General features: G+C 46.5%; 1 protein-coding gene across 11 annotated transcripts in view; it reads left to right on the forward strand.

Annotated features, from left to right (window-relative positions):
- Nucleotides 1–13,264, forward strand: part of ARVCF (ARVCF delta catenin family member) — a 615,179-nt gene that overhangs the window by 305,614 nt on the left and 296,301 nt on the right. Inside the window, exon 1 of one of the 11 annotated variants that reach the window (XM_081174757.1) lies at nucleotides 4,381–4,937. The exons of the other annotated variants lie outside the window; for them this stretch is intronic. Within the exon in view, the coding sequence (XP_081030883.1) occupies nucleotides 4,917–4,937 (21 nt within the window). The 5' untranslated portion in view covers nucleotides 4,381–4,916. Of the gene's footprint in view, nucleotides 1–4,380; nucleotides 4,938–13,264 lie in introns of those variants that run through there. 11 annotated transcript variants of the gene reach the window in all.

Raw genomic sequence — 13,264 nt, forward strand, 5'->3', positions numbered from 1 at the left:
AAAGCTTGACAATTATGGGTCAGGCCACTGTCAAACTAATCACACCCACACACCCCTTCTTGCATTTCTTCTTTCTGTACCTGCCTGTTGTTATTAAAACTCAATAAAAACATTTAGGAAAAATGTACTTTAAAAGCTTTAATCCAGAATGATTAAATCTGAGGGCAGGGCCACCACATGAGGGCAGGAAGAGCCAACAGTCCACATCTCTTGCCTCAGTTCTTTGGACTCCCTGCCTGAGAAAGTTAGTTTAGGCTCTATCTGCTCTACATCTTCTGCTGGGAAGATGCAAATAATCCTCTTCTTTTCCTCCTTTAGCGCAATGTTGACTTCCTTGTCATCCAAAGCTCCAACCGTCTCCTTAGCCAACTTCCTGCTTATAATGTATTTAAAGATTTTGTTTGTTCGTTTAAAGGTGAAAGGGTTATCTGAGCTGAAAGCAACCTAGAGCAGTGGTTCCCAATTAGCTACCGTATTTTTTGCTCTATAAGACTCATTTTTTTCCTCCTAAAAAGTAAGGGGAAATGTGTGTGTGTCTTATGGAGCGAATGCAGGCTGCGCAGCTACTCCAGAAGCCAGAACAGCAAGAGGAATTGCTGCTTTCACTGTGCAGCGATCTCTCTTGCTGTTCTGGCTTCTGAGATTCAGAATATTTTTTTTCTTGTTTTCCTCCTCCAAAAACTAGGTGTGTCTTGTGGTCTGGTGTGTCTTATAGAGCAAAAAATACGGCAATTGCTGATGACCCCCTATTTTTCAAAAGCCAAGCCATGGAACCCCTACTTTTGAAAATTTTGATAACTCTATTGTAGCTACGTACTTGTGCAAAGCATTTTTTTGGGAAGAAAATGTGGGGTAGCCCCTAATAAGCAAAGAATTTTAGGTATACTAAAAAACAGGCCATAAAAGTTGTTACCACATATTGCCTATCCCCAGACAGTAGGAAAAACTTACCTTCATTGCTCTACTACAACCGAATAATAAACAAAGAAACTAATTGTGTCCCTAACTTGCAAGTGTTCTATATGCAGAAGGTGTTTTCATATTCAAACATGCTATTCCTTACTTGTAATCTGAGATGGTACATTTTAGCAAAACTTTGCAGCATATGGTTCTGCTGGCTGAGGGCTCTCGCCCCTTCCAAGCCATAGGTGAAGGGCTTGGTAAAGTATTGGTGAAGACTGAATAGAAAACAGCTGTAATAGCAGCAGCAGCAGCAGTAACAACAACAACAACAACAAATTTAGTCCTCCTGTGCCCGTATCATCCCTGGTTTAAAGAGATTAATGAGTTAAATACAGTACTTATTTGGAGTGAGTTTTTTTATTCTTGCTGATTACCCAGTAGGAACAACCAGCTTTTTAATTTAGTAGGATTCTGCCGTCCATCTGTTTTGAAATGCTAAAATGATTGTAAAATTATTCCAGTAGTAGATAGGTAGCCGTGTTGGTCTGGAGAGACCTGGTCTGAACAAACCATGGAGAGACCTGGTCTGAACAAAGACATTGGATTCTTATCTCATTATACATGACTAAACCATTTCTCACCTCCTCACCCCTTGCCTTCTCCTGTAAGACCTATTACAGTCGTTAAGAGTCGTCAACAGGCTCTCCCAGCTATCTGCCTATCTCCCATTCCCACCACCCTTCTGAGTAACACCCCTCCCCACCTTCTCACTATATAGAAGGATCTGGCAACTTCTGTTTCAGTGTATCTGAAGAAGTGTGCATGCACACGAAAGCTCATACCAAGAACTAACTTAGTTGGTCTTTAAGGTGCTACTGGAAGAAAATTTTTTTATGTAAAATTATTGAAATGGATAAAACTGAAAATCATAAATCAGAATAAAAAGTAGAGAGCAAGAGGTAAGGATCCCTTACATTTTTTAAAAAAATGGAGCAAGGTGTTTGCACTCCCCCCCCCGCCCCCTCCAGCTGCAAGAGCCCTAAGAAACTGTCAGAGGTTTGTGCCCAATCCCAACTCATTTGCCATCCAACAACTCTTTCCTAAGTTTTCCCCTGCCAGCAAGAAGGCGCTGGTCGCGAGCAGAGGCTGGATGATCCATGGAAGGCTTTCACTGTGCAATGAACAAGTGAGTCTCTGGCAGGGGATGGTGCTGTGGACCCCCAGGGGTCCCCAGACCCCAAATTAGGAACCACTGATCTAGAGTATGAAGGAGCGTCTCCACCCCCCATCGTTCTGCCCAGACACTGAGGTCCAGTGCCAAGTCATTTTGGACTCACAGCTGTCCATGGAGGCACAGGTCAAATCCGTGTCCAGGGCAGCTGTTTACCAGCTCCATCTGGTACACAGGCTGAGACCCTATCTGCCTGTGGACTGTCTCGCCAGAGTGGTGCATGCTCTGGTTATCTCCTGCTTGGACTACTGCAATGCGCTCTACGTGGGGCTACCTTTGAAGGTGACCCTGAAACTACAACTAATCCAGAACGCGGCAGCCAGACTGGTGACTGGGAGTGGCCGCCGGGACCACATAACACCGGTCTTCAAAGACCTACATTGGCTCCCAGTACATTTCCGAGCACAATTCAAAGTGTTGCTGCTGACCTTTAAAACCCTAAACGGCCTCGGTCCAGTATATCTGAAGGAGAGTCTCCACCCCCATTGTTCTACCCAGACACTGAGGTCCAGCACTGAGGGCCTTCTGGCGGTTCCCTCACTGTGAGAAGCCAAGTTACAGGGAACCAGGCAGAGGGCCTTCTCGGTAGTGGCACCCGCCCTGTGGAACGCCCTCCCACCAGATGTCAAAAGAAAAACAACTACCAAACTTTTAGAAGACATCTGAAGGCAGCCCTGTTTACGGAAGCTTTTCATGTTTAATAGGTTATTGTATTTTAGTGTTCTGTTGGAAGCCGCCCAGAGTGGCTGGGGAAACCCAGCCAGATGGGCGGGGTATAAATAACAAATTATTATATTATTATTGTATTTTTTATTGAGTCTTCATAATGCAATCCTGATTTCAGAACCTGAATTTTTTGGGATAGCTATCCTGCTTCATTTCCAATTGCGTTGGTTGGCATTGATTCATGGCAGGGCCTCCTCAGTGGTGGTTCCCCATTTGCGGAATACCCTTCCTGGTGCGGTGCATCTGTCTCCCTCATTACTGACTGTCAGGAGGGATTTGAAAATGTTTCACTTTAGCCAGGCATTTGGTGGCTGACAGATACTTTCCCCATCAACCCTGGAATCATTGGTTGAGAGAACGTGACTATTTTTAGACAATATTGTTGTATGTCCTTGGCTCTTTTGAGCGAAAGAGTGATAAATAAATTGAATAAATAAATAAATGTTGTGCAGGAGCACCCTTCAAGGTGGCAATAACACCAAGGAAGCATCATAAAGTGGAATGATTTGTGGAAGGGACTATAAAAAATTAGTGTTGTGACCCTATCAGTGCACTCTTAGATTTCTCTCTCTCCCTTTTTTTAATCCGTTATTGTCTGCTTGCATTTCTTTAGAAGCCAAATGTTCATCGACACTTCCATCTCGGACACTTTAGCCACCCCAGTGCATAGGTTTTCAGGATGAATTAGGAGAATCCTGAGGGTTGGCAAACAAATCTGAGCAAAAATATTATACAGTGGTACCTTGGTTCCACTTGTGCCTGTGTTGTCGAACGTTTCAGTTCTCGAACGCCAAAAACACGGAAGTAAATGCTTCTGTTTTTGAACATTTTTTGGAACTCGAACGTGAGACACGGCTTCCGCTGAGTGCAAGAAGCTCTTGCAACCAATGGGAAGCCACGCCTTGGTTTTCGAAGGTTTCGGAAGCCGAACAGTCTTCCGGAACGGATTACGTTCGAGAACCGAGGTACCAATGTAACCCCATCCAGAAGAGGGTGGCCAGGGGATCCACCCACACTCTGGCACTCAGATCTGCTTTGACTGTGATGAGATTTTGTTTTATTTTGTTTACAGGGAGAGCATTTCCGTGTTTCAGGGGCAAGAGTGCGTGCACTGCATGTGTGACATCGCATGATGTCACCATACACACGCCGCATGTATTTTCATGAAATACATGCAAGAAGACAGTGATAGATGCTCTTCATGGGTGATTTTGTAGGTGTACCCAGGTACGAAAATTAACATTCCCAGAGAAGCTTTTGGTGTTGTTTGGAAGTCTCCGAAAGAGGATAAATGCGCCAGAAGAGGTCGCAGAGGAGGCAGGTGTGCGGCACCTGTTGCTGGTGTTGCACCCGGTGCTTCCCCTTGCCTTTCAAACCGGCATGTTCTCAACTCCTTTCGAAAGAGAGTGAAATTTGCTTGTTTGGCTTGGGTCGAAGCTGTCAGTGGGGTCTGCTGTGTGAGCCGACCGTGCCTCTCTGGAGCGGCTGGCTGGCTGGCTGGGTGTGGCCAGAGGCTGCTGTAGTGGAGCTTCCAGCTGTGACTGTCAGTTTCCGCCCCCTGAAGCGGACGGGGAGAGTTTGCACAAGCCACAGCTTTGCTGCGAAGACCGGCACGCTCCAGGAGCAGCAGCGCAGGAAGGACATCAGTTTGGGGCTTTTCGCCGCCCTCTCCTGCTCCCCCTCCTCCCCCAGGAATGGAGAAAGGCGGGAGGGAGTGAAATCAAAAGCATGTGAAGAAGACCTTCCCCCTCCTTCCTTTCATTCAGAGCAGGTTTGATTGGGGGGCCGGCCGTTTTCCTCCTTTCCCGATTGGTTCTGCTTCCCGTCTGGATCGATTTGAGGGACTCTCCAAATACTAGAGAGGGAGGGAGGGGGAGGAAAAGAGACCATTGCCTGCCAGATTGTCAAGGCAGGAGGGACGGATCTCTTCCCTAAAACACCTCGCCTGCAAACCGGATTGATTTGGGACTTCATGTATTTTTTTCCAATTATAAATATCTATTTTTTCAAAATATTTTTTGCCCGGTGGGAACTACAAAACTGATTCCTTGCATAAATGCCTGCAGAACTCAGACAGGTTAGTAGATTCACTTGACACCTGCTTTTCTTCTCTGCCTGCCTTTTCAGGTTCCTTGGGTGTGTGTGTGGAGAAGGTGTTTGATGTTGATGGCGCCTAATTTTATGTGTGTGCATGTAGTGTTTTCCTGTGTAAGAGAGGGAGAGAGCTGGAGAAAGGGCGAGCTGTTTTTCTTCTTCTCCACAGAGAGAGAGAGAGAGAGAAGCAAAGAAAGCAGTTTTAAGTCTCCTCACCTAAACCAGCTTTTCGGAGAGAGAGGGAGAGAGATTTTGCTTTTTGTCTTTTGCTGTGCTAAGAGTCGAGGGAGAAACCGGCTATTGTTTCCTTTGACCTTCCAGCTCTGCTCAGTAAATCCAGGGAAACTCTTTTGAGACCTGAAAAGCTGGGAATGCCAAGTTGGGGAGGGTGAGGAGGGGTCTGTTGGTCCTGCTGTTGCTGCTCTGGCTTTTGCCCACCACAGGTTTTGTTGGGATGTGTAGAAAAGGCAAAATGTTGGAGGGGATGAAAGCAAAAGTTTTAGGCCAGGGGAGACTCCCTGCTCCTCCTTTGAGGAGGAGACGACCCTGTTCAATATCATGAAACACTACGGGCTATGGAGGTGCTGAAATACATTTCTGCCTTAACCTCGTAGTGAATTTATGCAGGTCCTGTTAAGAATAAATAAATGGAAAATTGTGCTCTTCTGCAATGAATGTTTGCTCACTTACCTTTGCAGATGGAAGAAACTCTGATGGAAAAGAACAGAATCTAGTCAGCTGTGAAATGTGAAACCCCTGTGTTTTTTCTTCTGTTTTTAAACCGGGCTGTGTGGCTTTCAATCTTTGCACCCTGAAAAGGGTAAATTCCAGTGCGGCAGGGGTAGTAAAAGTTACTTGCTGGTGCTTTGAGTTGTGCATGCATCTTTTAATTGGATGGTGGCAGGGAGAGAATTGCCTGCCCTGCTTTGATCTTTAAGGGCTCGCTGTATACCTTGGAAGCGAAAAGTTGAACAAGGCTTTGAGACCCGGGTCGCATCGATCCGGTTTAAGAGACGGCGTTCCTTGAGTGTGGTTTCTGTTCCTTGAATTGGTTGGCCCCCTCCATAAACTGGGTCACGGGTGAGCTAAGATGTTAGGCATGGACGCTGATGCACGAAGGTCTTGTCTCAGGGGCCAAAGGAGTGATTGGGTGACCTTCAGCTCCGTTGCAAAGCTTGTCGTTCATCTGTTAGGAATGCACCCCTGTCTGCCACAATGCGTGGTCTGTCTTTTGCGGGAATGATGAGTTGGGGTCCTTCCAGTGGGTTAGTAGAGTTCTTAAGCGGCGGCTTTGACCCTGACATCATATATGCATTCTTCTCCTCGTTAAGTGCTTTCTCGTGTTTGCATTCCTTGAGGAGTGTGTGTAACACCTGTGGATGTTGTAAGAAGTGAAAGTCTTTCTTATTGCCTATTGTGCCGCCTGACCCAAAACTATTGCAGCTGTCTCCTAGCATGCAGTCAGCTGCTGATGTACACAAAATTAGGAACAGAAATCTGTCTCTTTGAATATTTTCTACTGGGAAGGGAGAGGGGAAAAAAGGGGAGACCCCAGATATATGCAATAACCTTAGAGGTAAGGAGGAGAATGTTAACAAGGATTGCCAGGAGTAATGTTAACATTCTAAGGGGGGAGTCATTGACAAAGGAATGTGTGTGTATTCTGGAGAATGATTATTGTCTTAACAGTGTCGGAAATGAATTTCCCCATGCCACCCTTAATTTTTCAGGCTCAGGCAGAGAGAGATAAGTGTTATGGTTTCGGTTTTCAATGGACTGTCAGGCATTTAGGAGAAGACAGATGTCTGTTTTGCTTCCTGTGCTCTTCTTGGGGGGGCGATGGCACACGGGACTAGATTAATTGAGGCTATTTTTCTAAAGTCTGAATTCCTCATGTGTCCCTGGACTGTCGATGAGTGCAAGAGGGGCCTTCCTTATAAGGACAGTGGTGGCTCCTCAACTCGATGCTGTCAAAGGAATTTATTTTACCGACAGCAGAAGTTTCACAGACTGGGGGGGGGGGAGAGAACGCTTGTAAATCTCCCCCCTTCCTCCAATCACCTCACAATGGCTGATAGCATAAAATTGGCAGAGAAGAAGGGATGCCTTGAAACATTAGCCATTTCAGTTGCACACCTCAAAACGTGAAGCCTGAAGGCCAAAATGGATATGGAGTGGGAGATTTTTGATTGGTTCTCCTGGAGGGAGTGTTTAACTCTTTCTTCTTGACCATTTCCCTGATTGAAATCGCACCCCCTCCCCTTCCCGAAGCTGCTTTTAGTCTCGCCGAGGGTAATAGACAGAAGACAATAACAGAAGCATCAAGCAGGTCTGTGATGGGCACTATGCAGTCCTCAGCCTAATTTCATGGGGTGGGGGCAGGTTAGGAAGGGAAAGAACAGGGTTGAAATGGGGTTGTCGAAAGAGGGAGAGGAAAAAAGTCCCTCCCCATTCTGGGATCTGGTCCCATCTGCTGCTGGTTCTGCTCCTGCCAACCTCTTAGTGAATGTGCTTAAAGGTTCCTCAACCCTTGGGGTAGGTGGTTTCACTTTTGTTCAGGGAAAATTGTACAGGGAGGGAAGGCAGAACTATCTCTGGTGTCACTGCCCTACTCAAAACTGAAAACTCCCCCCACAACTACTTTTCAAAGTAAGTAAATAAATAGAAAGGAGATCTAATCATGGACCTCCTGTGGTCACGCCTGTTAGGACTTCCAGGTTCTGAATGTTTAATTTGTTTCCATTTATTTATTAAAGACCTTCACGTCCTGGTTTTTATATGCCGTATTGTTCACCCCATAAGATGCACCCGACCATAAGACGCACCTAGTTTTTAGAGGAGGAAAACAAGAAAAAAAGTATTCTGAATGAAACAGTGGATGTATGACTTTTGTGGTTCATGCTGTGGCCACAGACATGTGATTTGACAGTGAGTTTGGGGTAGCCCAATGCAAAAATCCTGAGAATCCATGTGGATCTGTGCTTTGTAACCACGTTTTTGCACCATTGCGGCCCCACGAAACAGTGGATGTGTGTGTGTTTTTGGTGCAGGCTGTAGCCATGGACATGCTATGTGATCTGATGGTGAATTTGGGGTATCCCAATGCAAAAATCCTGAGGATCCATGTGGATCTGTGCTTCGTAACCACATTTTTGCGCCATTGCAGCCCCACACAACAGTGGATGTGTGATTATATGAAAAAATCAAAGCACTATAAACTTCACTGTATTTATTTTTTATTGCATTTTTTACCATGCTTTTCTTCCACCATGAAATACAAGGCAGTCTACACATCCTTTCATGCAGGCACTGACCAGACCTGTTTGCCTTCAGCCAGGGCTTCCTACCCAAAGTTCATTCAGACTATGTCCTAGGACCATCCCAAGCATTCAGTTGCCTTTCAGTTAAAAATCCCGTGAGCAGGGATGGGGAACTAGTGGCCTAGATGTAGGTGGACTGCAACTCCCATCAGTCCCTGGCCATTGACCACACTGGCTGAGGCTGATGGGAGCTGAAGTCCGGCAGCATTTGGGGAGAAGAAAACATTTCCCATCCCTGCCTTAGACAGAACATAAGAAGAACCCTGCTGGATCAGCCCAATGGCTCATCTCTTCCAGTATCCTGTTCTCATAGTGGCAAACCCACCACTTAACCCACACATTTGGGGAACCTTTTCTTTTTTACCATATATTTCTCACAGGCATTTGGTTGGCCACTGTGAGAACGGGTTGCTAGAACAGATGAGCCACTGGCCTGATCCCTGCGGGCTCTTCTTATGCTACTGTTGTAAAGGTAAAAGGTAAGGGACCCCTGGATGGTTAAGTCCAGTCAAAGGCAACTATGGGGTTGCGGCACTCATCTCGCTTTCAGGCCGAGGGAGTCGGCGTTTGTCCACAGACAGCTTTCCGGGTCATGTGGCCAGCAGGACTAAACCGCTTCTGGCGCAATGGAACACTGATGGAAACAAGAGCGCACGGAAATGCTGTTTACCTTCCCGCCGGAGCAGTACCTATTTATCTACTTGCACTGGCGTGCTTTCGAACTGCTAGGTTGGCAGGAGCTGGAACAGAGCAATGGGAGCTCACCCCGTTGTGGGGATTCGAACCACCACCTTCTGATCGGCAAGTCCAAGAGGCTCAATGGTTTAGACCACAGCACCATGTGTGTCGCTGCTGTTGTGACCCACCTTGGATCAGATTACAACTTGGTGGTAGGTCCCAACCTACCAGTTAAATACCAGTGCCTTGCAGCATTTAAAGGGTCTTGATCTGTATTGTAAACAAAATCTTCCCTTCTTCCCTTATGGGGTATCCAAGAGCTCGTATAGAGTCCTTACGTGGGTTCCCTTTTGGTAGGAGAAAATAACAGAGGCCAACCAGAGAATATTGAGAAGCGAAGCAGCTAGTAAGCCTGATCTTTATTAAAGCTGTTGCAACAGGGTGCTCGCCTCACACGCAGCAGGAAAGAGGAGGACCCAGAACAAAGGTGTGCCTGCCCTTATATAGACATTTTAAATTTCCTGCCCTGGAGCTCAAGACCACCCACCACAAACATCATACCTACATCACAGAAAAGGTGGTCTACAACAGAAATTTGAATGTTGTTGTTTTTCCTGTCTGCCAGGTTATCTGATAATGCCTTATCTGATTGCCTTTCCTGGTAGTATGCCCATTGCTTTGAAATGGTGATTACCCAATTCCTGTAACAAGGAAGGTTTTTTCACCTCCTCCCTCCTTGCAGAGAAACATTTGGTCAGGCTGGGAGTCAAAATGGTTTCAGGTCAGTCTTCCTGTGCTGATCTATGTACGTGCTTGGTTGGTACATTTATGAACATTTGTCATATATGTATATGACCTTAAATTTTATTATTACACCCGGCTCCTCAATGGCACTGATTCTGTGCCTCATGAAAGTTTGCTGAGTTACCACCGGCCACCAGGTCACCATCAACGAGTCACCACAAAGGTCCTTCCTCCATCTGCCTCTCACCCAACCTCCCAAATAGAACTTGAAAATCCAGCACGTTGCTATGGGAGAAGGGTTCCTTCAGATTCTGAGCTCCGCAAACACTTAAACTGTTATCCTTGAAGAGCTCTTCATTTCCCCCATGCCGTATCACTTCTGGCCTTGACACTGCTGCTTTCAGGTGGGTTCACAGCAGCAGCGCTTTTGCAGCTCAGCCACTGTGGCTGTTCAACCTGGACTTGTCATCCTATTTTGGCTGATAGCAGCAACGCTCACAAAGCTCCTTTTGTGAGGACAGAACAACAGTCTTTTTGCTGGAGCCTGAGAATACGGGCCAGCAGAACATGGATGTGAGGTTGTGTGTGCATGTGTGCGTGTGTTTGTGTTTTAGGAGTCCAAACTTCAAATGAAGGAGAGCAGAACCAGGCAACGGCTGGGGAAGGTTTCGCTACGGTTGTAATGAAACCCCACACCTTAGCAGCTTGTACGCTTCTCACCAAATCATGCCTGGCTTGCGGGGTTGAAGCTCTTGTTCCAAAAGAATAAAGGCAGCTCTATAGAGTTCGCATGCAATTAGTGGTGGGTGTCTGTTCTTCCCTAAAAGGGTAAGGAAAGCTGCACCCACCTGGCTAATCTGTTTATTTGCAAGCATACCTGGATCAAAGAAAACGTTCTGTTTGCTTTTCATGGCCTTTTGTGTAAGCTGGTCTTTACAGTGGGTGCTGTAACTCAATACCCTGGGAAGTACATATTAAAGTCAGGTGATTCCTCAGGGCTTCATTCATACACACCTCCTTTAAAACATATAATATCACAGCCTTTTTATTGAGCTGCTTCACTGGACAATTCTATTCAGGGAGGGCTGACTCATTAGGGCAAATAAAGGTAAAGGTAAAGGGACCCTGACCATTAGGTCCAGTCGTGACCGACTCTGGGGTTGCGGCGCTTATCTCGCTTTATTGGCCGAGGGAGTGGGTGTACAGCTTCCAGGTCATGTGGCCAGCATGACTAAGCCGCTTCTGGCGAACCAGAGCAGCGCACGGAAATGCCGTTTACCTTCCCACCCGAGTGGTACCTATTTATCTACTTGCACTTTGATGTGCTTTCGAACGGCTAGGTTGGGAGGAGCAGGGACCGAGCAACGGGAGCTCACCCCATTGTGGGGATTTGAACTGCCACTCTTCTGATCAGCAAGTCCTAGGCTCAGTGGTTTAACCCACAGCGCCACCTGCGTCCTTATTAGGGCAAGTGGGGAACTGCTATTCTACCTGACCTGCCTGCCTTCATATTTAAAATCCAGGAGGTGGCCCTGGCTGTCATCTCCCTCAGTGTTGCCCTACTAAAATTAGGGTTGGCTCTGCCTTTCACTGGCTCTGGCACCACCTACTGTTGGCTCCCTGCTTTCTGCCCTACCAGTCCCAAGGGGACTCTGCGGCCACAGATTCTATTCCATGTCAGGTTTGTAATCAAAGTTGCCCAACAGTCTGGTTTTTACCAAGTTTGTAAAATACACCCATGCAATTGATGTCTCCGAAAGCAAACAAGGTCTTTATGGCAGAAAAGCAGAATTCTTTGACGACCGTATTGAGAACAGCAGCGTGAAGCTGAATGTTGGAAGATTTGGGACCGAGAAAAGGAAGGACTTCTTCTTCTGGCATGTGCTTAAACTTATGGGATTTTCTCTCGGAAGAAGTAGTCATGGCCACCAACTTGGGATGGCTTTAAAAGAGGATTGGACAAACTTATGGAGGAGAAGGCTATCATCCCCGACAGCTGGATTCAACTTCACTGTCAGAGGCAGTATGTCTCTGGGTACCAGTTGCTCAGAATCACAAGTAGACAGGTTGTCTTTGCTCTGTGGAACACCCTCCCACCAGATGTCAAAGAGAAGAATAACTACCAGACTTTTAGAAGACATCTGAAGGCAACCCTGTTTAGGGAAGCTTTTAATGTTTAACAGACTACTGTATTTTAATACTTTGTTGGAAGCTGCCCAGAGTGGCTGGGGAATCCCAGCTAGATAGGCGAGGTATAAATAATATATTATTATTATTATTATTAATCTTAGGTCATGCTTGCAGGCTTCCCATAGGTGTCAGGGTGACACGATGCTGAACCAGGTGGGCCTTTGGCCTGATCCAGCAGGGCTCTCAGACATTGGCCATGTACAGTGGTACCTCAGGTTACATACGCTTCAGGTTACAGACTCCACTAACCCAGAAATAGTGCTTCAGGTTAAGAACTTTGCTTCAGGATGAGAACAGAAATCGTGCTCTGGCGGCGCGGCGGCAGCAGGAGGCCCCATTAGCTAAAGTGGTTAAGAACGGATCTCCGGAACGAATTAAGTACTTAACCCGAGGTACCACTGTATATAAAATACATATTAGGGTTTTGAATCAATAGTCAAATAATGGATCTTATTCTAATTGCCCCAGTTAAAAACCTTGCAACCTTTGCTGTCACCTGCTCATCCTGATCTGCCAAGAGAAAGGACACTGTCCTTCTTAGCCTTCTCCCGAAGATGTCCTGCAAGGCAGTTGGTACAGATTTTTCCACAGGGTTTACTCATTAGCTTTTTCTTCTCTGGCAATATCCCACAAGCAAGCGGATGTTTGGAACCAGAGTTTTCCTTCACCTAGGTGGGCTACCTTCTCAAGTTGAAGAGTCCCACCTGCCCCTCACTTCTCTCTACAGCACATTCAGAAACCACCTACTTGACCATTGGACCCACTATTGGTCTCGTCCACTCAGTCCGCCAGATCCTGTCTTCGCATGCAGGTGAACCAATTCGCCTTGGCTTATTAGAGAGAACCAAACCTTGACCTCTGGCTTGGGTGTAGCACTGAGCTTGTTTGATTGCCTGTTTGCAAAAGGCGGGGAGCAGAGGGGGAGATTTCAAGCTGTGTGCACCAGCAGGAGACCTGTGCACAGTGTGGTTCGTCCAGCCAAAGATTCTTGGCTCACTGTTATGTGCGAACGTAGTCAATCAAACGGATTGACAGTGGATTCAGGAGGAACAAAACAGAGCCTGTTTTCGCACAACGTGGAATTATTTTACAGAATTTGCTGTTGCAAGATTGATGAGGCTGTGAAGGGAGATTAGAAAAATTTGTGGAAGATAAATCTAATCAAAGGCTACTGGCCAAAACAACAGAATTGAACCTCTTGGGTTCAGAGGTATATAATTCTGAAGACCAGCTGCTGGGTGGGGTGGGGTGGGAATAGCAGCCTCCGTTCCTTGATGTGGGAAAGAAGGGCTCTTCCCACTGTGGAAACAGGAAGCTGAGCTTAATCGACCTTCGTTTTGATGCAGCACTGCTCTCCTAGCACCAGTGCATCTATTAG

This window comes from Podarcis bocagei (genome assembly GCF_964188305.1).
Source record: "Podarcis bocagei genome assembly, chromosome: 16".
Lineage (NCBI taxonomy): Eukaryota > Metazoa > Chordata > Lepidosauria > Squamata > Lacertidae > Podarcis > Podarcis bocagei.